The sequence below is a fragment of the Solanum lycopersicum genome, chromosome 3 (genome assembly GCF_036512215.1).
Source record: "Solanum lycopersicum chromosome 3, SLM_r2.1".
In the NCBI taxonomy this organism is placed as follows: domain Eukaryota; kingdom Viridiplantae; phylum Streptophyta; class Magnoliopsida; order Solanales; family Solanaceae; genus Solanum; species Solanum lycopersicum.
In genome coordinates, this window is record NC_090802.1 from 3,393,045 (window position 1) to 3,418,383 (window position 25,339).

A 25,339-nucleotide genomic window follows, 5' to 3' on the forward strand; every position below is an offset into this window, starting at 1 on the left:
GACACTAAAAAAAACAAATTGCCATGTGAGTTGCAATACAGTGAAGTTTAAGAGAGAAGAATGGAGGTAAGGTGTTACAGTTGAGATTATCGAAATGAACTCAAACATAATGTAAATGACATTAACCACATATGTTGAACATTTTTATGGGCTCTTCTACGATCAGTAGGAAAGTTCTCTTCTCTTTGAAAATGGAAGCTTAACTTGCATGCTAAACATGACTCTATTTTGTATTTTTCAATTTTTACAGGTAATGCTTAGTAAGAAAAATTGAAATATCAAAACTTAGACCTAAGAACAATAACAAGACCCTAAACCGGTGTGCAAAAGATCAAAAGTTACAGGATCACAATATTTCACTAGACCCTAATTATTTTTACGAGACCACCTGTTCTTTGAATTTTCATCTGCAAAACTTCTCTCATCTATCCATCTAGAACTTCGTTCAGGAGGGCAGTGGCCTCTTGTTGGAGATGAGAAATCTTTACCATAATTGGCTGTAAAACCATGTTTCCGAAAGGGCATTCTCGTTCGACTCATTCTGGCATCAGACCTTATATCCGGAGATCTACTATGCCTTCTTCTGCTGTTGAGGTCTCGTTCTCTCTGTGTATGCCACGAATAGGGAGAAGGTGTTCTAGATCTTGAACGAGATCTCCTCCTCAGCAGTGGAATACGAGCTACTCTACTTGAAGCTGGAGAACCAGTTCTTTCTCCTCTGGGGGGTACATAATGAGGCACGCGTACATCACCAGGCATAAACTCATACCCTTCTTCCCTTGCACCTCTTGCAACCCTCTCAGAGATACTTTCAGCACCATTGCGGCTCCGGTAGGCTCCTCTCACTGCTACCATCCTCCTATGAACATCATAATAGTCATCCCTTTCAACGGATGATCTCCTCCTCAAAGGTGGCCTGCGCGCACCTTCTGAGGGAAAATTTATTGATTGCTGATGATCTCGAGAGCTAAACCCACCTAACTTGTCAGCAGAATTTGCAAAATTGCGATGCCTTGAGTAGTTATCACTCTCAGGGTCACGATAAGCATTTGGGTAGCAATCTCTTGAATTCGAGCTATTCCACTGGCCATTCGTTGCCCTTTTGTCTTGTGAATTATAACCAGACCGATATCTACCAACGAATTTATCTGGACTAACTTCTCTTACAGGCTTATTGTAACAACCAATAAGGTTATGGGGCCTACAAGAATCATCAAGTAAATTATAAGAAAGTAAGACTCAAAGGAAAGAACCATCTTAAGAGGCATCATAGTCAGAAAACAAATATTCACATGCATTGGTGCTAAAATTATCATGTAATTTATAAGAAAGCAAGACTTTATGTAAGACTTTAAGGAAAGAACACTGTAAAGGACTTAGTCTCAGAAACAAAAAACCCACCTATTTTGGTACTTCCGTGCAGCGCTATTCCCATCTGCCGCACCCAAATGTAGGGGTCCTTCAATACGTGACTGTAGCTTCCCTCTGTTTGCCTTTGAACTAATTTCCCCCGTGTATGACCCTCTGAATTCATATGCTGCCATGCGATCAGATGTATGCGCTTTTCTAAAAGCATCTTCTTTTCTTCCAATCTTATCATTGAACCTTAGAGCTGTAGATCTAGATCTAGATCCAGATCCAGGACCCAACCCTTTCTTTCCACCACTATCACCAATGCTATTGTCCTCCCTGTTGAAATGCCTCTTTATAAAGTTTTTTGCAGATCCACTCTTCACAAAATCTACTCCTGCTCTGCTGGTTGACGAGATTCTTTTTTCTGTACTTTGTGAACCATCAGAACCTGCTTCAACCATTTCAGAGGATGGGTAATCACTGGCATCAAAATCCAAGTCAACTCTACCTTCTGAAGCATAATCAACACATTCATCTTCACCATCCTTAATTTCATTGTCCTCCAAAGAATACATAATTGATCCCCTTAGTTCTCCGTCCTCAAATGGAGAATCATAGCCAGCCTCAGTTCTAGTCACATGCTCTCGACTAATAAGTTGACCATGATCTTCATGAGATATATCAGAATTATGGCTTTCTTCAAAAGCCAAAGCACTCCTTGCAAATTGACTAGTGTCATCGATCTGCAATCCCTCATTACAGCTTTTTGAGGAGTCCTTCCCAGAAGTTGTGCATTTTTCCACTTGATTAGATGTTAAGTTATCACTGAACTTAGAAATTACTTCATTCCCTTCTAACTGCATTTGAGAATCAATAGCTAAAATGTTGTCATGTGGATTACTATCAGAACTTTCAACATCCATGACATTCAAAATACTAGTATCAGAAACTTCACTGGTTATAGGATCACTACAGTCAATGTATTTATTAGAGGCGTTCTCACAATCAGGCTTTGCTGGGTATGGGACCTCAGATAAAGCAGCTTTATTAAATCCTGCAGCCTTTACAGAAGACTCTCTAATCTGTGTCAAAACTAGGCCATCAGAAGCATTCGTAATTAATCCATTTGAAACAAGCATGCATGAAGCATTCTCTGATTTAACTAAAGAAGAATCAGCTAATGGTGCATCTCCAGTGACAAGTTCATCAAATGTTTCTCTTTGCGCAGATAAAGAGTCCAAGGCTTTGGTAGAATGGCTAACAATGTTTCCAAACTCACCAGCATTAACTGAGACTGATTCAAGCTTGCATACTTCAGCAAACTCATAAACTGTTGCATTTTGATCAGCAGGCCCAGAAATGGGTTTACAGTATTCGAAACCCCCCTTTTTATCACAAATTTCTATTATGTGTCTCTCATTCTGTGCTCCATCATCTAAGCCATTGGCAAAGGCATTTTCCACAGAAGAATCCTTGGGAGGTTGCACCCATGTTTCAATTGAAGTGTTGAGATCCCAGTGTATTCTGTCGACCTTTGGTGACACTGGTCTACTTACAACTGAAGGTTCTTTAAAGTCAGCAAAACTTTTAAGAGCAACAGCCGATTCATTAACAGTGGAGGACTCCATGTTGCTTCCATGCATCATATCTCCTCTACCAGGATCCGCCAACTCCTTCAGGGCTGATATGTCCTTCGGATGAGGAGTAGACCCAACAAATCCCCCTGGTGCTGCACATGCAACCATAGCATGTGCTTCCTTTGCATTATCAAGGTCACCATCCTTGTAATTAGTGCAAGCAGCATCAGCTAAAAGCACAATTCCCAAGAAGTCTTCTGAATTGTAAAGTTTCCGAGTAGCAATCTTAGAACTTTTAGCATCTACTAATTTATCACTAAGACCAACTTTGCGGGCTGCCTTTCTGTCAAATCTCAATGCACGTCCTCTAGAACGTGGGTCTGAACTCCAATGATCAGATGAATGGCTATAAATCGAAATTTGGTCGGAGTCTTCTGATGGCATAGGAGTTGCTAGACGAGATTGAGGTGATAGTGAATCTTCACAGTCAATAGATGGATTTCGAGATTGCGCCGACGAAGTTTGAACCAAATTCCTTCTTTTCTTAATTGGAACATGTTCAGCTTTATCAGAAGACCAACTGCCAGCTCCATGAATCTGCTAAATATTTAATAGATGCAACAATTAGACATACTAAAAATGGTATTGATAAAATCATTACAAAAGAATCACAAAGTACCTTGTCAGAACCTGAGCCTGAAAAATCTCCAACCCTCTTGGGACTTCTGTTCATCTTCATACCCTCATTGAGGCGTCTAGCAACTGTCCTCCTAGACCGCCTTTTCTTTGTCACAGACTTCCAACTCAGCTCAAGATCTATAGACTTTGCAACTTCCGGACTTACAGTATTAAGCATGTTGCCAGATATGGATCCCATCAACTTACAAACTCCCTCCACAAGTCTTGTGTAACGTCTCAATAGGCTTTTTTCTCTTAATTGAACTCCTCAAATGTCGATTTTAAATTATCAGGACATGTACACAAGCGAGTCTGCACAATTAAAATATTCCACTTAGCATCGTTAAGCTATTTGAGACTCTGCAATTGCAATATTTTCATAAAGTAACAAGACACAAATTACAGGCATACTTTTTAACTAGGTTTACCATAGCCACATTGCTTCATACAAACTCAAAATCAGAAGTGTATCTCATTACACGTATTAATTGGGCAGAGAAAGATTATTAACATAGTTTAATGCTTATTAACTAAAAACAGTTTCAAAATCAGCTGTCATATTGCATAAATATCCGTCAATCTCTTCAACTACTATCTTTCGATTGTAATGTAAAGTGTTCTAGCATTTTCTAGTGACGAGCCCTAATAATAATGCTTACTCATCCCTGCCCTAAAACTTTAATGAGCTAGAGGCATGGATAAACTATCAGGGAGGTCATTAGACTTTTAGAAAAAGTCTATACTCATTCTGTATTAAACTATTAGAACGTCAAGGACTTAAAACAAGAAGCAAAGGGGAGAGGGGGGCAATGTCGCGGTGAAGGTACAGATTCCAATTTTGTCCCATTTGTGCAGGTAAGATGGGAAAAAGGTGAAAGCAGAGAAAAAAGAGAGATTAAGTAGAGATCCTATATATTTAACAAATTACCTTGGATGAAACAGATAGCCTAAGTAGAGCACACAAAGAGTTAAATATATAGCAATGAAGTAGACCCAGAATTGCAACATGGCAGAGCCAGGAATTTGACAAAAGGTGTGTAGTTTTTTTTCTCAGCAGTGTTACAGAAATGCAAAATGATATATTATACTCATAATAGCCAACTAATCTTTGTTCACCACCCTTCCTCTAAAGTTGGCAGAATATGATCTCTAGCATATGAATCTAATCGAGAATCATGAATCTAAAAGAGCTCAGGGCTTTGAAAATGCAGACATTACATATGAATCTAAAAGAGAGGCGGAAGCTCCACCTAAGGTTTTGAAGATGAGTCATTCCAGGAATGGGGCCCCGGGAACAATCTGATGGTTGGCTTAGGTATCTGGGTATTCAATCCCTCCACTGAGATGCTTAGTTGACTCCTCAATCTCTTGTTTAATGAGCTATTTCTGACCTCCCACCACAGATCCTATGCCACCAGAAAGCACTTAAGTCTTCAGCTATTGATTGATATACATGAGGCCAGAAAACATTCATCAAAGATAAGGCTATGGATATGAAAATCCAAATCGAATGGAATTTTGATCAAATCGCAACTTCAATTGCCTCGGTACCAGAGAATCATTATACAGTAGAGAAAACAAAGGCACTTTCGGCCTGATCCTGAATCGCAACTTCAATTGCTTCAGCAATTGATTGATATACACGAGGCCAGAAAAGAATCATCAAAGATAAAACTATGGATTTTTAAACCTTGATCAAATCGCAAATTCAATTGTCGCGGCTCTGGAGAATCATTACAGAGTAGACAAAACAAAGGCAATTCCGGGCTGATTATGAATCTTGAAGCCATTGACAGCTTGAAAAGGAAGTAAATAACCCTAGATTTGTCTTCTAAAACCACAAATCTGGTAGTCCCAAACATTTGTATATTCTCCTCCGATGATTAGTGAAAAACAATGAACAAAAAATCGCAGAAAAGCATTAGCTAGGGTTTTCAATACCTGTTAATTTTCTTCCCAACAAACAAAAATTAAACTCGCCGACAAGTACAGATTCCGCGACGACTTCTTCTACTCAAAACTTGACGATCCTCTTCAGAAAGAATGCGATCTTCGCAGAAACAACTAAAATCTTCAGGTCTCGCTAACAGAAACAATGGCAGATCCTTCTTCTTCTTCTTGATATATTGGTTTAATCATGTGAATAAAGAAAACAAAACAAATCTCAGCCGGAAAACTCGATCGGCGACGCCAATCACTCGCCGGAAACTAGCCTTGCGATAGTCGACGTTTTGTTGTTATTCTTCTTCTCTTCCTCACAAGCCTGGGGAAGATATGACACAAGTTGGAGGAGTAAAACGCCACGTATTTAAGGTTGTCTTTGTGACCAAACTACCCTTGTCTGCGTGCTTAATTTACTCTTCATGCCCCTAGCTGGCTTCCAAAACCTAAAAAGCCCAAACCCTATTATTTTGTTTTCTGAAAATTACCGTCAGCATTGTTCTCTGACGTTTTTGCCCTTCTACCACAGATAAATTACAGTCAAACCTTGATCTTCGCAAATTTAACAAGTTGTTTGGATTCATTTGCAATTGAGTGTCTTAAGCTATACACTACTGATTATTTTTTTTTCTTTTACTATTTCATTGTATTATTAAAAAAAAATTATCGTATTCACGATTAAGTTCAAAAAAATCGTTTCACAATTTTATTTATTGGTGATATACACATAAATTAATCTACAGTAAATTTTTAATACTATTGAGAAAATATATATTCAACGATTTATGAAAATATCACATATTACTACAAGATATCATTTACACAGACGGACTCACATTCAAAGTTAGGTTCATATACACTCATTAACTTTTTTTAAAAAACGTGTACATATAATATGTATATCTATCTTGAAAAACTGAAAGAAATTATGATATAATTAATAGTACATCTGTGAGGAGTATAGAAGTGTTGTTGATGCAAGTATAAGAGATCACTTGCGTGACCAAGATTCGAATTTTCATCATTATATATCTTGTCAAACTACTGCGTGTTAATCATATAATATTACTTGATCATAATATAATTTTGTGTAAATAATCTAAGTAATTATACTTAATCCTCAAGATGAGAGTTGTTGATAATTACATTATAGATAATGTAACATTTCAATTTACATTTTTCCTTTTCAAATATAATAAAAGGGTGAAAATATTTCAAACAATTTTAGGTTTAATTTTGCGACGTCATTTAATTTATTTATTTTTCAATTCGAATTGTCATCAATATAGAATATTATGAATGGTCAGATAATATTCAATGAGCTTTTGACCCTTAAAATCACTTATGTATAAGATAAAATAATGAACAGAAGAAATGATGTTACAAAATTTTCATATATTTATTTATCGATCTCATGTGTTATAGTTTATCAAACTCATATATAATTGATTACAAAGATAAAATAAATGCATCCAAAATTCAATCTTCCTAAAAAAATAATTCTTAGTTTAACTTAAAATGTACATTCATGTATTGTCTATATAACAAAAAATTATTCTTTCCAAAGAAAATGATAAAAAAAATTGTCTTTTTTTATATATTATATTTTTTCATAAAGAAAACAATGTTATGGACAAACTTTTAGAGGTGAAAATCTATCTTTTTATTGAAGATAAAATTTATGTGATTCTTGATTTTTGACCTAGTCTTGTTGTTATGAGAACTTTTGTGAAAAGATTGAACATGTGTGGCTGTGAATGGATGATATTATTAACTTCATGAACTTGGCCAAGACTATTTCTACCCTCCTATTATTGATGTTGATTTCAGTGTATATGATAAGTTTGAATTGATTCAAAATATGTAAAAAGTTGAGAATTTGTGATTAAATACATCTTAACATTTTTGTAAAAAAGTATTAAAGATAAAATGAAAAAAGTGAAATTATTATTAGGGATGTCCACGGTTTGGAAAAAAATCAATTCAAATCGAAAAATCAAATCAAGCAGGTAAAATAAAAATAATTTTATTTTGATTTGGTTTGTTTTGGTTTTCGATTTTTAAAATTCGATAATATTTAATTTGGTTATGATTTTATTCGGAAAAAAAACCGAAGAAATAATCAAATTACATACTTATATTTTATTAATATACATACTTAATATATAAACAATTTTAAAGATCGTATATATGTTTTCATTTAAATTTCTTTATACTTTACTTATTGAAATCAAAATGTCCAAGGTGAAAACAATTATTTTATTGATTTCATGTATATGAGTGTTTATGACAATTCTTTGTGGGACTGAAGATGTTATTGCATCTTTCTTCTAAATGTGGTGAATTTTTAAGCTTTATTGATAGAAAATCCAGTGATTAAAAGTTCGGTAATTTAAGTCCTTTTGAACTATTTTTCACTTTGAATGAATTGTTGTCACTTTTTCACATTTTAAATGAGTTTTTTTTTTTGTGTGTGTGTATGGTCAATAATCGAACCAAACCAAACGAAACTGATAACCACCAAACCGATAAATGTATGTAGTATTTTGTTTGGTTTTGATAATTTTAAAATCGATTGAGTTGATTTGATTTTGATTCTGACCTATAACCGATCCAAATCGATCCGTGAATGTAGTGATGATGAATTAGAGTCACAAGAATTTCTAACAAGTTTGCCAACACACTAGGATATCACTTGCGATACGATGTGACAATTAGAATTGAATTTTAAATGAGAAAACAGATATTATTAGATTGCATACGAGAACTAATTGAAATAGATTCCTTCCTAGATTGTGGCTGCGTAAGATTAGTTACTCATCTAATATTTGTAACAAATATTAGTTTTACATATGAGAACTTATTGAATCAAAACCTTTCCTAAAAGATGGTTGCGTAGATTAGTTATTCCAAGAATATTTGTATATTGTAACTTCTAAATTATAAGTTGCAATTAGATTTTATTGAATAAATTTGACAAACTTTATTCAAGTCTTTCTTTATACAATTATTGTCTTTCATTTTAATTTTAATATATACAATTATACATACATATGTAAATATATACTAAACTAATTTAAGATGCTTAATTTAAAAATTGAAATTTGACATTTGAAATTTCAAGTTTAAATTACTTTAAAATATTTAAAATACAAATTTAAACTTCTCAAATTTGAAACATGAAGCTTGAAATTTGAAACTTGAAAATATAATTTGAAATTTGAATCTTGAAATTGGAAAATTTAATTTGAAATTTGAAAGTTAAAAGTTAAATTTAAAATTTATTAGCTAAAAACATATAATTTCAATACAAATAAATAAATATTTTTAAAATAGAAAATTCCCCGTCCCGTCCGTCCCGCTAAACCGCGTCCCATCCTGTCTATAGTTGGTCGGGATGGGACATATTTTTGTCCTCCCAATCCAGTGACCGGCTAAATCCTCGAATCGCCGTCCCCCTTCGTTCCGTCCCCCATCCCTGTCCCCTTTCCCTTGCCAGCCTCTTTCCTCTTTCTGGTGATATTTTAATTTCAATTTTTCACGTGGTATGTTTAACGCCGCAAAAGATTAATGAACAATTTTGTACATTTTGACTTAACTTTAATTTAGGATCACAAGATTAAAAAGTCTTATTTATTTTCTTAAACTCTGTGGCAAGTCAAACCATATCACTTTTTTTGAAACGGTAAGAGTACTCCGTCCATTTTTATTTGTCATATTGCATTTTCTGAAAGATAATTTGACTAATTTTTAAAGTTAAATTAGATACATTTATTCAATATTTTAAACAAAAATTGTATATTCAAAAAACATACGAAATATACTATAAAGTATAACTTTTTAGCATATGAAAAAATATATCATAAAATATTAATAGTCAAAGTTCTTATAGTTTGACACTAAAAAATAAAATCACGACAATTAAAAGTGGACCAAAAAATACCTACTTTTTTGACTTTTTTTTTTTATAGAAAATACCTAAATGTGAGGGTTCAAAAACACTTTTTATTTGTTTCCATACCCCTCAAAGACTAAAAACTATTTAAAAGTACAAATCACCTAAAAATAAGTTAATTCAAATGGATATTATTTGGGCTTACATATAACTAAATCATAAATTAGTTATGCATCCTACATGGTATTGATATTATATAATGTATTACTAATACATTTCACTTAGAACAGGGGTGATTCGACAGTCTTAAAAAAAAAGACATGTGCCTTAGACCCCTAAATTTAAGGGCCTATAATAATAGGTTATAAGTTATTATTTTTTAACAAATATTGAATACTATTTGTAGAAAAAATAAACATTTCATAAAAAAATGAAGGGATTATTAGAAGACATATTTTGAGTACTATATCTTATGAAAAATAATTTAAAATAAGAATGGTTATATTATGAGGTTAAGACTAGAAGAAATTAATTATATAAAAGTTATTAACAATTTAAGTTTAAGGCCCCGTTTGATTTTTGTTTTAGGCCACTAATACGCTTGAGCCGCTCTTGACTTAGAGGTATTAATAATGCATAAAATCTATATCACGAGATAAGTCTATGTAATTATTTATATTTTGAATAATTTATAAAACTACATACACATTAAAATTACAACTTGCAATTTTTATGTATAAATGTAGATGTTTCTTTCAATTTTATTATTGTTTATCGTATTTTTAGTTTTTAAAGTAGATGATTCATTTTTTTTAAAATGAAAGTTGACATTTTATGAGTGATCAATTTATTAAGATGACAATTATTTATCCTCAAATAATTCAAGTGAAAAAATAGCTAATATAACAACAAAATTGTATTTTTTTCCTAGCTAGTCATTAAGAAGACCATAGAAAAATAATATTATCCGGCAAATATCTATTCTTATCCAATTGCATAATAATTCAAGGGTATAATTGAAAAGAAACTTATTATAAAATTTTAATGTAAACACAAGATGAGGTGGAAAACAATGAACCAAACACTCGATAAAAATAAATTTACATTACCAATCAATGTACTATTAATCTCTGTGTTGTTAATCTCTACATCATTAATCCTTGCGTAATCAATCTTTATAACCAACAATATTAATTTCATATTTTAAATTTAAATTCTTGACCTTAAATTAAAGAAAAAAGAATCGTATTCCTTTTGCCAAAACTAAATCTACATATTTTGTGACAATATTACATTTATTTTTTCAATTTAATACCAATCCGTTGAACTACTTCAATTTTTTTTTAAAAATAAAAAACATTAAAAAGAGTATGCCCACAACCCAACATGATAAAGGTGGAAATTTTGTTTGATTCAAATTTCAAACAATTTTTTCCACTTCCCGCCACTACATATATTCTTTGCGCGCACGGCCTTAAAAAAAAAAAAGAATTCCCGCCATTACATATGTTTTTTAAATTTGTATTTTTTAAAATATTGTATCGATCTTCAATATATTATAGTATTTTTATTATGTATGCTACTCTTTTTCTGAAATTTTGTATCTTTCTTTAATCGTATTCATATGTAATGATTAGATTATATTGGAACAAAATTCATAATTTTTTTGTAATACGAATAAAAAACAAAATTGACAGTTATGTTATATAATTTTGATCAATGAGGATACAATTTTAGTTTCACTATGAAAGTAAAATATCATTTTTAATATAAATGGTAAAGCGAGCACATAAAATATAAAAGTTGTTGATACAGAATTATGATGAAATCATAATAAAAAAGAAATATAGACTTGTAGTCATTGAAATTAAGACTAGAACACGAAATGAGCACAATAAATACTCACATCAATTGGAATACAAAAATGAGTTTGTTGGTATATCATTATGACTAACACAAAAAAATACAAACTTTTCTGAATACAATGTGAGAGTTAAATACAAATAATCACAGTAAAATACTCACCACAATATGATATTCAATTTTAATTTGAATGGTAAAGTGAGCACTTAAAATATATAAATTGTTGATATATAATTATGATGAAAACATAATAAAAAAAGAAATACAAATTTGTTGTCATTGAAAATTGAGAAAATGAGCACAATAAATACACACTTCAATTGAAATACAAATATGACCTTAGTATAATATAAATGTATCTCTGAGATTTCGGATATAGATTGAGAGGTACTTGTGCATCTCCCATCCCATCTGTTTTTTCTTACTTTAGTTACACGGTGAGAATGATATGTATCATCATCCACCTTTCGTGGGCCCCACGTGTTTGGTACCAAAAGTCAAAAGATGCCAACCATGTTTCTTCCATTTGGATCTCTTATTCTTTAAAGAAAAGAAAAAAATAGAAGTATTTTCCTCGATAAAGATCTGATCAAATATAAGTAGGTTAAAGAATATTTCATGATTTATAAATTTATATAATGTGTATTATATAATAATTTATGATTGAAGTTTATTTAAATTATATATTTATTATTGCAATAAAAACAACAAAGGTGTTTATCTTTTTTTATTTTTTAAAATTATCATATAAAGCAATTAAGTGTACCCAAGTTAGTATTTTCAAAAAAAATTAATATTAACGGGAATATTCGAAAATCCTGACTTTTTACCCGTCAAACTTCTTTGAAAAGTGTCGGGTTCTTTGAAATCAGTATAGTATAAATTTTTTATACAAGTACGAGGTTTGACAGGTAAAAAAGTCGAGAAGTACGCATATTTTCGTCGGTTTTATTTTTTTCTTGAAAATATTAGCCAAGGTACACTTAATTGTTTTATTTGATAGTTTTAAAAAATAAAGATAATTGACGCCTTTATTGTTTTTATTATTAAGATGAGTATATATAATTTAAATGGATCTCAACCATAAATTATTATATAGTACACATGATATGAATCTATAAGACCATTGAACATTATTTGACCTAATTATAATTGATCGAATCTTTATCCCTTTTTCCTATTTCCTCCGACCCTGTTACTTGTCCACTTTTGAATTGGGTGTGAAAGAATAGTTAATGACGTATTTAATTTACTATTTTATCCATTTAATTATGAAATGGATGGAAAATTCTATATTTTTTTTAAGTTATTAGTCATTTATTGAGGATATAATAGGTTAAAAAAATTATCAATTATTGATTTGTCAAAATGGACAAGTAATTAGAAATAACTATAAAGAAAAAATGAACTAGTAAAAAGGACCGATAATATATTTATTTGAAAGGGATATATTTGATTCAGTAATTAATAAAAATAAAATAAAGAAATTTTTAAGCTAAACTATTGAAGGGCAAGGATATTCATGATAAAAACCGTTAACTGAGACACTTTATTCAGTTCACGTGATTTAAATATATTCTTAATCATTTTCCATTAAATTAAACAATAACCATAAAAGTAGCTATTTGTGCTATTATTTATATGGAATTTAGGCATTAACTTAAAGTTTGGTTGAAATTAAATCTCCCTGCACATTGACTTGGTAACAATTAGACCAGGGTCCGAATGCTTGAATTACACTATGAAATTCCTTAAATTTTTATTATATATAATCCTATATAGTATCAGACTCATTTTTCATTGGAATGTTTACTCAAATAGCCGATCGGATTTATTGCCTAATTTTCTTAATCGATAAATATACATATTTCACATATATTATATAGTATTGTGAACGACGTAATGCTATGAATAAACTCCATTTGGTTAGAATAAATCATGTCATAATAAAGTCCTAAAATGTAATGCAAAGAGATAGGAATCAATACGTCGATAGACAAATAAGTCAATATTATTGCACATCTAATTTCGCAATAAAAGAGCTTTGTTTCCAAATAAATTTGTATATGTTGTTCAACCTGACAAGGATAGGTGCAGAAATAGCTAGAACGAAATGCGATAAGTATGAATAAAATTCCTCATCCAATAGCATTCTTGGTTAGTACCAAAACTAGAGAAGGTGTAAATGACTTACTCCAGCAATTCATAAACATCTGAAACAGGAAATTAAGTTTTACAATAGGAGAAATAGAATCCAAAACAACAGTTCATATGACAACAAAAACGTAAAATCATGTCAGAAGAAGGAGCTAGCCTGCCTGCCTTCTTGCCGCAAAACCAGAAAGAACTAAGCAAGTTCAAGAGTCATTTAGTCAACTGACTGATGATCACCACAACTGAATTAAGGGTGCTTGAGATCATGCATCTAAAAGAAGACGCGCATCAATACTTTTGTCGATCAGGTGAACTAGTCAAGGTGAAACATGGATCGCTAACATCTTTCCAGCTCATATATGATAGCTTTGGTGATATAGGAGATCCCAGAGAAGGTGAAGAGTCTCCTCCACAAGTTCCCATTTTATCACATTGAGGATCCTGATCACACATGAGCAGTTCTGACATCTCGTCTACCTCAAAGTGCTTCTTCACGGGGGTCTCTAGCTGGTACGTCAAAGACTGATTCACATATACCAACAGAAAAGAGGTTCATAAGCAACTCTAATTTCACACAATCATAACTAGGAGCATGAAAAATAACTGACAAAAGCTATGGATAAAGCAAATTGTATAAGAAGTAACTGAAAATCCTACTCACCATTGACTTCATTAAGAGTTTAGATGCATGTGGAGATGCTAGCGGCTGCACAGGGATATCTGTCATAAGAAAATCAGATTATCAACTGCTTCATTAAACAACAAAAAGAGATAGACTGCTCAATGTAACTTCTTTATTACCATTGTCTAGTCCAACTTCCTTCAGAAAAAAGTCCATGTCGATCACCTTCCTCTGTGCTTTGATGCACTCCTTATGATCATGCAGAAATTGTTCTTCAGCTATAGAAGTTGGAATATTTGCTGCTGCAGCAGCACTCCATTTCTTATCAAATCCCTTCTTGGACCCCTGCTTTGCTGATGGCTTGCTTGAGTTTGTAAGATCAGTGAGAGCTTTCCTGCCACCCTTGTCAGGTACTTTAGCAAGGTTATCCTTTGTCCCAGCAATAAATTTGTTTTTGGTGGCATTAAGATCTTTCCCGATGGAAATAACACTTGTGGAGTTTTTCTTTGATGCCTGCAGAGAAGAAGGCTTTGCTGAGTTGGAGATGTCATTAAGTGCTTTTCTTCCGCCAAGTCCTCCTCCTTTCTTCAGGGCTTTGGAAGTTTCATTCTTTCCAAACAAAGAAGCACCTGTCAAGAGTAAATTTTAGTAGAAGTATATCATAGCATTATTCTCTCAGGTTTATGTAATGAGGTTTCTACCATCAAAATGTATATTGATATTCTGATCCTGAAGCATAGCCATGTTTTTGTGTCCCAACAGAATTTAGAGAAGATCCTGCACCCTGTAAATGAGGTTATTACAGAAATGAGAGCAGAACATGATTGATCGATCACATACAAGAAAGTACAAGCAAAAATAACAAACAATTGAGTGATGTAAGCATCAAAGAATTTTATGTTACATTTCAATTCAGTGCATATAGATTTATATTCTCTATTCAATCACTTGGAACAACATCTGCAGTGGTAGCAAGAAACAGATTTAACAAAGATTAAAAAATGCTTGTAATAGCTTTTCAAGATAAGCAGTTCAACTCTGCTCAACAAAGGGCATGCCATCTTCAAGAGGTGCAACTAAATATAGACAGTTACTACACTATTGAAGACATAGTCTTGTGCCTAACGTACACCAGGTCATCTAGTTTTGCAACAAAGAAATGAACATTATATACAAAAATTGAAGCTTAAAACATGACTTGAGCCGATGAGTATAAACTCTATATGCAGTTCAAATTCTGCCCAATAAAGGGCATGCCATCTTCAAGAGGGCAACTAAATATAGACAGATACTACACTACTGAAGACATAGACTTTTGCCTAACATACCAGGTTTTGCAACAAAGAAATGAACATTATATACAAAAATCAAAGCTTAACAACATGACTTTATAAGAATCAATGTGTGTAAACTCTATATTCACTGCAACCATGTAAGAACTATTTGCATTGCAGTAATAGCAAGAAACATAACCATCAATCCCGGAAAGAGGCCAAGAAAGAGATGCCCAAATATAGCGCCAAACAGGTAGTTGTTTGGCCACCATCGATAATTTGAAATACAACTACAAAAAATCAAAACCCTGTTTTCACTTTTTACACATCCAAATAGCCAAATATTATCCGCTAAAACTATAACCAAACACAACTCCAACAACAACCCAATATAATCCCAGAAGTGGGATTTTGGGGAGGGCACGTTTACGCAGATGTTACTCCTACTAAACAACATGATTCCCACACGTTACCTGTCATTCAATTTTTGCTAAGATTGCAACAGAAAGATGTCTCTTTTTCTAACATTCTTGTTTGTAAAGGGGTAAATATCACTGCCAGAGTTTCTGTGGTACGGTTCTTACTTTTCTAAAGTACCAAGGGTTTGTATCAAGATCAGATCGTTACAATTTCCTTCTATCCAACAAAGAAAAACCCTAGAATAACTCCATATGAAGAACCCAAAGTTCGAATTTAAAATCTGTTTTCAACTTAAACCCTAAAATAGCAGAAACCCCAACTGAAAAAAATGTACAAGATTCGAGAATTGAACATAGTTCCATAGCAATAAGACAAAAAAAAAATTACTACCTAGTTTTTATCAGCGATTAAATCTCAGCGAAAAGATGATAGATAGCAGAAGAACAGAAAAAACTCACAGAATAGAGAAATTTACAGCGTTCTTCAGAGAATTTGCGAACAAGATTACAAGCTTTCTTCTCAGTTTGTTGATGATTTCTCAAAATTATTGTGTTATTTCGTCGGAGTTTTGGTGTTGAAGAACAGGCAGAAGTAAATATAGAGGAACAATCCCCCCAACGGTCACATTTCGCCCCCTTTTACTAAAATGCCCTGCTTTTACATGCTAATTACAAAAAGTAGATAAATTGCTTCGGGATTTTCGGTGTTGGTCAATTAAGACATTAAAATCACTCGTTAATGTTATTCATTATATATGTGGTAAACAATTCATTAAAAAGAATGGACGTTTGATATTCAATTTTTAAAGTTTAATTTTGATGATTCGATATTAAAAGTAGCTAATGAATATCTCAAATAGAAAAAATGATGGTGAACTTGTGTGTTATTTCCCTTTATTAGTGAGCAATGTGTAAATATACATATAACGAAGAAAAATAGATGATCATTTTAACCAATTGTTAGACTTTAAAATTCCTTTCTTTATAATTTCATGCTTTTAAATAAGATCAATTTTTCAACTACTTTTATATTTAATTTGGATTTGGACTTTCTCGATAGTTGTTTATTTCAATTGTTTCCATTTTCTCAAGAGTTTGGAAAACTTGCCACAAGCATGGAACTTTTGTTTTGTATAACTTATTCAAAACATAGAAAAATATTATTATCAAGTCAGGATGGCCGAGTGGTCTAAGGCGCCAGACTCAAGTTCTGGTCTTCGTAAGAGGGCGTGGGTTCAAATCCCACTTCTGACATTTATTTATTATATATTAATTTTTTATTCCATTTTATAATTTAATATCATAGTTTATATGATAAGTCAATATCATGTTTTATGAAATCAAAAATGAGTTTGTAAGAGTATAGGCGTGTATTTTTAATTATACATTTCATTGTGTATAGGCGTGTATTTTTAATATCATGAATTTCGATGTATTAGTAACATAAGGAGATTTAACACATGCATTAACATGACTAAAGACTTAATTTTGTTCTCAAACCTCTTTTTGCTTCAGTTCCGCCATAATTGTGAAAGGTATCTTTGTCCATAAATATATTTTTTCTAAGACATACTAATTTTTTAATACACCAAAAATGCATATAAGAAATTATTATGAATTATGTATAACTAATTTAATCATAATTAATATAAATATTATTAATACACATTATTTAACATTATTTGTATATTATAATCTATAAATAACCTCTAAGCTAAATAGTTTTGAATTAAAAAGATGTCAATCTCAATTCTAGGTAATAACTTGTACCTTAATGATGTAATTGTGTTGGGCTTAAAGCCCAATTGGTCAATCTCATCATGGGCCAAGGTTAGAAGTTCTTCTTTAAAGGCAAAGTATATAAACCCAATAATAATTTCGTATTTTCAGAATTCATGAATATATTGTTTCTTCGCTCGACCGATAATAAACAATACATGAATCATGTATCAGATATATAACTGTTAATCAGATTCATATTGATCTATGTTTGAAATAATTGATGGTATGTATTATAAGTTACATTGTACACAAAAAAAAAAATGTAATGTACCTCATAGAGGTGAAGTGATGTGTTCGGATATTAAGAAAGGGAAGGAAAAAGAGAATTTTTGGAATTAATGCGATTGGTAGAGATTTTTCAATATTATTATCTTAAGTCGTGTAATTATTAAAATTTCTCAATTATTTATTGTCTTACTAATTAATAGTTTCATACGAATCAAGTCATATATACCTAGATACAACTACCAGTTAGATACTAAAATATACATGCATAAGGAGAGAGGAATGAGAAAGGAGAGAGACAAGCAAGGTAAAAGGGAGGCGAGCGAGATAATTAGTAAATTCCAAAATACATGTGAATAACACTAGATACATGTATGTTTAATACCACATGCATTCTGAAATACACACACATAGTAAGAGAGACAAATGAGAGTAGGAGAAAGACAAGCGAAAGAGTCGATGTATGTCTGATACATGCAAATACACCTGGATAAAATAAAAATAGAATAAATTGCACCTAGTTTTGTCTCTATGTATTTGAGATACATGTATCTAATCATGCCAGACATAGTGGGCATAGTATGGTATTTGAAAGTTTTGATATCGTAATTTCGGTAGTCGGTCTTTAAATATTATACCATTACCATACAAATTTAATTCTGTATGATTCGATAAATTGACGTTGGTTTCGAAATTCTGGTGAAATCGCTAATCATAATTGTGCACCTTTTACTAATATATGATCGTATAATAGAGTATTATTACTCGACAACTAAAAAAAAATTTAATTGTTTCTTACTGACACTCTACACTTGTAGAAATTTATATGCAAAATAAAGTATATACATCTTTTTTTGTTAATCAGTTATACAATTCAAATACAATTTAATCAAAATAGAGTAGTCAAAATTTTAACTTCTACATTTAGTTTATACTAATGTAAGGTTGCATATCTTTAATATTTGAATTTTGTTATTTATGTAACTATATACTCCGACATGGTATTCGATATTTCGATATGTTATTTCTAAATATTAGATACAAAAAAAATGTATACTATATACCACACAAAATATCGTAGTACGAAAATCACGATATTTAAAATTTTGATATAGTATGTTATTTCGATATATACCATACCATGCTCATCCCTAGCGCTAGATACATAGTGACCGAAATTTAGTACGAATAATAATTTCAATACTTTAAAGAAGACATGTAATTAAACCTTAAACTAGTGAAATTTTATATTAATTCTTAGGGGTGTCCTTCATTATAAATACTATAATATATTATGGAACTTAAGTTAATAGTTTATATTATAATATTCTATAAGTTATATGTACATGCATGAATTAGTTTTTGAAGCATTTATGTTTAGTAAGTAGGTGTTTGGTCATGTGACATCTTGTCACATATAAAATCGTGAGATGCAATTAATATTTGGATATCTGATTTTATGTTGTGATATGGTATAAGCGTTTAAATATGTGATTTTACGCTGATTTCATTTCATTATTTAATATCATTGGGATGTGATTCAATATTCTCCAAAAATAATGATATGAAAATTTCATATCATGATTTGAGATATTTTTAACACAAAAATTGATCCACAAGTTTATATATAGTTAAAACAACCCTATATTTATATCTACTAACCATTTGTTTTATGTATAAATAAAATTTACAAATGACATTATTAATTTTTAAAATTTAACATTTCACAGACATAAAATTTATCATTCCCACCTACATGTAGTCACTTTAATTCACACTTACCGACTGTTAAGTAATATTAAAGACTAGAACACTACAATTTATGTTCAAATTTTTTTATTGAATTAAAGTTAGATGATACAATTACTTAAGTGGAGAACAAATAACTTTGTAATAATTTATTATGCAATTTTATAAATTTATTTTTGATTATTTGGTAAAATTGACTAAACAATTGGGCTGTTTTAATAGTTTTACAACGTATGAGATTCTTATGATTATGATAAAAATATACAATATCAAAACTTCATCTTGCATGATATCATATCGCATAACTAAACTGGGCCTTAGACATAGTTCGATTATCAAAAGACGAAATTTAAAATGAATCTATTTTAAAAACTAACGTGCAATTTTATCTTATAGTTTCGATATCCGCGATGTTGAGTGGAAGGTAGGTTTGAATTTTAAAAGTTGTTATACACGTTTAGGCTTAGGAAGACTATTTGATCACTTATAGAACATTAGTTTTATCATAAATAATTCGAAAATCATTAATATAAGTTGTGCTATAGTAATAATTTTGTTTCACTCTTAATTAAAGATTTCGAATTTAAGCTTCGAATATGTAGAAAATTTTAATGCGAGTGTCAACCCTGAACGAATCCGATAATGTGTGATGTAGATTTAATTAAGGTTCCAATATGAACTTTTAAATTAGTTATCGACATTATGTCCAATAATACTTATTTACTATTGATTTTGCATATTTTTTAAAAAAACTATAAATAAAAGTTATCGAACAGATAAATTATAAACGTACGGAGTTGAAATGAGTTTTTGGAGAACTAATTATGTTGGTATAAGACCTAACTTTTTGACCTCCTGTTTTTGAGGTTGAAATTATATTCAAATAATCATATGAAATATAGCGGAATGAATAGGTTCAATATTGAAAATAAAAATATTTTTTTTATATAGGAAATTTTTTTTTTTGTTTGATGAATTTTATCTGATGAAAATTATGTCATGTTTTACTTTGCAAGCGCCAATTTAATTATTCTTTTAGAATTAAATTAAAGCATTATTTAGATACTGAAAAAATTATTTAAAATATACTGTAAATTATAGTAATTTTTATATTTACATAACTAAAAAAATATATTTTAAAATATTGATCAATATTCATTTAATTTGATGCTTGATAAATAAATGTGACGAATATAATATACAAAAAGTATTGGGTCATTGAATTTCGTCTTAAATGCTATTTTCGTATCATATTATTTCTCTTCCTATCCGACATAATGACGGATATCGATATAATATAATTTGTGTTTTAATGATAAGATTGATTCGTTTTTAATTAGAAATTTTGTATTTAAATTTCATTTTAGATACAAATTAATACTATTGAATGTATTGAAAGCGTCAGACTTTTAAATGAAAGTTTAATTTAGTCGAAAATTTAATACGAGCTTTAAGTTTATAAAAAAAAAAAAAAACATTGTGGCGGATATCATTTATTTCTCATTTCCACTTTGTACTTTTGAATTTCAACTTTATCTGCCTCCCAAATCTATCAGGAAAAAAAAAATAAAAATAAATACATTATAATGCATTTATGATATTTATTTAATTTTTAGTACTATTAAAGTATATAGTCTCTATGTGCTGAACTGCTGATGATATCACTATTATATCCACCATGGGTTGGGTGGGGAATATTGGAATTTAATTAAGTGGGGGACCTACATTTATTTATTTTTAATATATATATATATTTTTTTGTCAATTTTTACTTTATGGCCTGCAAATTTTATTACTATTTTTTTTCTCCAAATTCTTCCTACTTAATTTGTGATACGACACGTGAATGAAATTATAATATTTAAATTAGTATTTGTATATGTGATTTTAAATCATTATTTCAAGCACAAATTTAATCAAAATTATCATAACTAAATTTTAATAATATTTTTTGAAATTGTTTTAGAAGTATTACGATAGATGCATTTAATTTCAGCAGGAATTATTGTGACATCTGAAAGGGAATTATATATTTTATAAATGAACAAACAAGGACGTATGCAGTCATATTAGCTATTTGGGGTCAGCGAATTTTAATTTAATCGATAAATCAAATCAGATAAAAATTATTAATTTATTCGTATTGTAACCATAACGAGTTTTCATTACTTTGTGATTTTATATTGATTCAATTTACAATTTAATATATTTATAAGTTAATAATTAATGATAAATCATATAAAACACAGTGAATCAATCGAACAACACCATAATTTTCTAGTTTTGGAACTAGAAATATATGTAACTACTGTGATTTCACTTAAATATAAAATTTGAATTTGAATTTATAGTTTTAAAGATATAATAGATTCAATATTAAAACAATATAAATATTAGATTCAGTGTCAGAGCAACATGTAAATATTGGGATTCCTTCGTCAATAAATAATTATGTGATTAGGATAAAAACAAACTTCTTTTCCATATAGACAAAGAAAAATTTAAAATAATTATTAGAAAATTGCTTTTGATTCAAAATTGCGTATACAAACAAAAATGATTCAAAAATTGCTTTTGATGTCAAATATTTGAAAACTTTTAAGTTTTATTCTAAATAATATATCTGCTATTAGGAAAAAGAGGTATGTATTGTTGCCAATATATACCATTAGATCATTTAATTAATTAAAAGACATTAATATACAGTATATATATATATATATCCTGTTTATTTATATATATATTAAAGATATATTTTATAAATTAAATTACCTAAAATATTTGACTGTAAATTTTCTGGAAAAAAAAGGTACTACTACTAAGTATTTTCAGATTTCATTCCTCAATGAGGTCATATTGGTCCCTACATTGGTCATATTGGTCCCTACATAAAGCTAATGAAAAATTAGTGTTAACGAAATCAAATCCAATTCGTAAAAATAGTTAAAGTTTAGACAATTTATTGATCTGTTTATTTATAATAAAATTTACTTCTTTTATTTGAAGTTCGATTGAAATATCTCTTATAATCATCATAAAGAAAATAATTATTTTATTAGATATTAAAAATTTATAAAGTTATAATAACAAAATTGTTTTTAAAAAAAAACTGAGGCTGGTCGAATTATGATTTGCATTTTAACTCATTACAACATCAATAGCTTTTGGATGGATCAATAGTAATATTGAAAAAGAAAACTAGATAATATATAGTATAGTTTACCTAATTTTATAGTGTTAAGAATTAATTACATTATTTTTTTTCAAACTACAAAAGTTTCTTAAATTTTATTGATTTCAGATGCATCTCTTTATTTTCGGATACATCACTGGACTTCTTGATACATTAGCAAACATCCGAACACATAGATAAGAGATATATTCAAAACGAGAGAGATGTATACATCACTAGACTTTCAGATATATTAGTAGACATTCGAATACATAGAGGAATGATGTATCCGAGAGGAGGATAGGAATGTATCAGAGAGAGGTGAGTGATGTATCTGAGAGAGGACTTTTTAAATTTTTTTAAATGATAGACAATTTTCGAGATTATGAAAAAATAATATTTGTATTTAAATAATTTTTCTTAATATATATGCTACTTCCAACTAAACCGTCATCCTATTCTGAACTTCTGAATCCTCATATCTAAAGTCACATAATTAATAACTTACATATATGCCATATTTTCTCTAATCACCATTCTTAATACTTCTTCAGACTACCTTTATAATAAAAAAAAATTACTCTTTAAAACAAACTTAAATATCTTATTCCATGTATGTGGTAAAGGAATAAGGAATTAGGCTTTAATTTGGCAGTGTTTGTTGGAACTTTACAATAATTTAATTTGTGACATATTTTGACAGAGCTAATATAAGTCGTGAATATAAATTTGTTTAATAATAATAATTATAAAAAAAAAAAAACATAATATGGGGTAATAGTACCCACTCCTTAGTGTGTTATATCCATAATTGATTTATAGTTTCACCACATACATTTTTGTTTATTTTTGCTTTGCCTCGTGGATTCCATTAGTCCATATATATATACTTTTTCTTTTCTTCCATATCACAACTTGTCTTCACTAGATCTTCTAACCCTAGATTTCTATACATCTATCAAATAATAATAACCTAAGCTACTCAAACTCCACATATAAGACAAGAGACAATTGTGTAGGTGGGAAACGCTTTTCACCTTAAATTTTAGCTAGCGTTTAGTCTCAAGTTTTCAAATATTTTTGGTAAATTATATTGAGTATATTTTAGGGTTTAACAAACATAAAAATCATATTGGCGCTCTATAGCTATAGTCTTGTTGTTTGCATCAGATCGGTATAAAAATTGTTGGCATCTGATTTGTATAAATCACAACAATTTGTATGAATCGAGCGACTGTGTCTATGAAAATTTTATGTTTATGTATATGTTGTTTGTGTTTGTATATGTGCATAAAATTTGAATTAATATAAAGAGGCGAAGTGTTTGCTATGAATTATAAGTAAATGAAATTGTGGTTAAAATATTTAATTTGAAATGATAGTTTGCTATTTTTTATAATTTTTTTCAATTTGTTTTACTATTTCAAAAAAATAATTTCTACCCATAATTTTTAAAAATTATTAAAAATACAACTGAAATTGTATTAATATTTTATAATAAATATATTCTGTTGAAAAATAACCTTATAATATAACGGATAACAACATAACAATAGAGGCAAGACAATACATTAATCGCATACTCAAAATTATCACTAATTCAGTTATAATTATAACTCATTAAACACAAATTATTTCTTTTTTCTCAATTTTATTACTCAAGAACTCAATTTTTTCGGAAGAAATAGTGATAAATATTGATTGAAATTAATAAATAATGAGTCTTTTATTTTAAAATAAAAGTTTGTGATAATTTTTTATTTTTTTTTTAAATTCTGAAATATGAAAACTTTCAAACACCACTTCCTAAACTTTTTTTTTAAATATATTTTGAATCAAACGGATCCTAAAAGTTATTAGTTCGAAATTTTCATGAAGGTAAAAGGCAAACCAACGCAAACAACACTCAATATAATGATTTTGCCAAAAAATTTCATCAAAATGATTTTCTATTATATTATTTTTACCTTTCTTATTTTAATACCTTTTAACTAGAAAATAGAAAAAAATTACTTAATTTTAAAATTAAAAAATACTATAATTTTTTAAAAAAATTTCTAACTACTAAGGTGGTAAAAGAACATGGACCTTTTTCTTCGTTACTTTTACTTCTTTTGACATGGTATAAATAACACTTTCGGAACTACTATTATATTATTTATAGGAGACAAAATTTTATTCATATGAATTTAATATTAGAACAAAGAAATTTGCCATAAAATTTTATCAGAATGATATTTTATTTATGTTATTTTATTATTTTTTATATTTTTATTTTTTTAATTTTAATATCTTTTAATCAAAAGATAAAAAAAAATATTTTCGAGTAAAAAATATTCTAAATTTTTTAAAATTCTGATTAAATAAAGATATTTTTAAAATTAATAATTTAAACATAACTAATAAGTTTTTAAATAAATATAGAATTTTCGTCAAAACTTAGTGACGTCTATTGAACCCACAAGTTATACATTGGCTTTATACTCAATTGTTATTGGTAAGTTTTAATTTTAGTCCTCTTGTATTTCACTATTATTAAGCACAATTAATTTTCAATTATGTATTGTGCGTATTCATATCCTTTTTACATAAGGAAATACATTAAATTTGACAGTTTTTTTAAAGTATATTACTA

General features: G+C 29.6%; 2 protein-coding genes and 1 non-coding gene across 6 annotated transcripts; 1 reads left to right on the forward strand and 2 right to left on the reverse strand.

Moving 5' to 3' along the window:
- Positions 1 to 204: 204 nt before the first annotated feature.
- LOC101247498 (uncharacterized) lies at positions 205 to 5,990 on the reverse strand. Of its 4 annotated transcripts, none has more exons than XM_069296178.1 (5): positions 5,550 to 5,990; positions 4,859 to 5,014; positions 3,610 to 3,920; positions 1,402 to 3,527; positions 205 to 1,201 (listed from the first exon to the last, which is right to left on the reverse strand). In XM_069296178.1, exons 3-5 carry the CDS (start codon positions 3,805 to 3,807, stop codon positions 367 to 369), a joined length of 3,159 nt encoding a protein of 1,052 aa, XP_069152279.1. In that variant the 5' UTR covers positions 3,808 to 3,920; positions 4,859 to 5,014; positions 5,550 to 5,990; the 3' UTR covers positions 205 to 366. The 4 variants fall into 4 exon arrangements, with proteins under 4 accessions (XP_069152279.1, XP_010317642.2, XP_010317644.2 ...); XM_010319340.4 differs by having other exon boundaries at positions 1,402 to 3,530; positions 5,550 to 5,903; XM_010319342.3 differs by lacking the exon at positions 4,859 to 5,014.
- Positions 5,991 to 13,430: 7,440 nt separating this feature from the next.
- Positions 13,431 to 16,489, reverse strand: LOC101263287 (uncharacterized). Its single transcript, XM_004234388.5, has 5 exons — positions 16,236 to 16,489; positions 14,785 to 14,867; positions 14,263 to 14,712; positions 14,123 to 14,181; positions 13,431 to 13,983 (listed from the first exon to the last, which is right to left on the reverse strand). The coding sequence occupies exons 2-5, from the start codon at positions 14,825 to 14,827 to the stop codon at positions 13,750 to 13,752; spliced, it is 786 nt and encodes a 261-aa protein (XP_004234436.2). The 5' UTR covers positions 14,828 to 14,867; positions 16,236 to 16,489; the 3' UTR covers positions 13,431 to 13,749.
- A 457-nt stretch (positions 16,490 to 16,946) lies between these two features.
- On the forward strand, positions 16,947 to 17,030 carry TRNAL-CAA (transfer RNA leucine (anticodon CAA)). The gene has a single exon. It is a non-coding gene; the product is annotated as a tRNA-Leu (tRNA).
- The last annotated feature ends 8,309 nt before the right edge of the window (positions 17,031 to 25,339 follow it).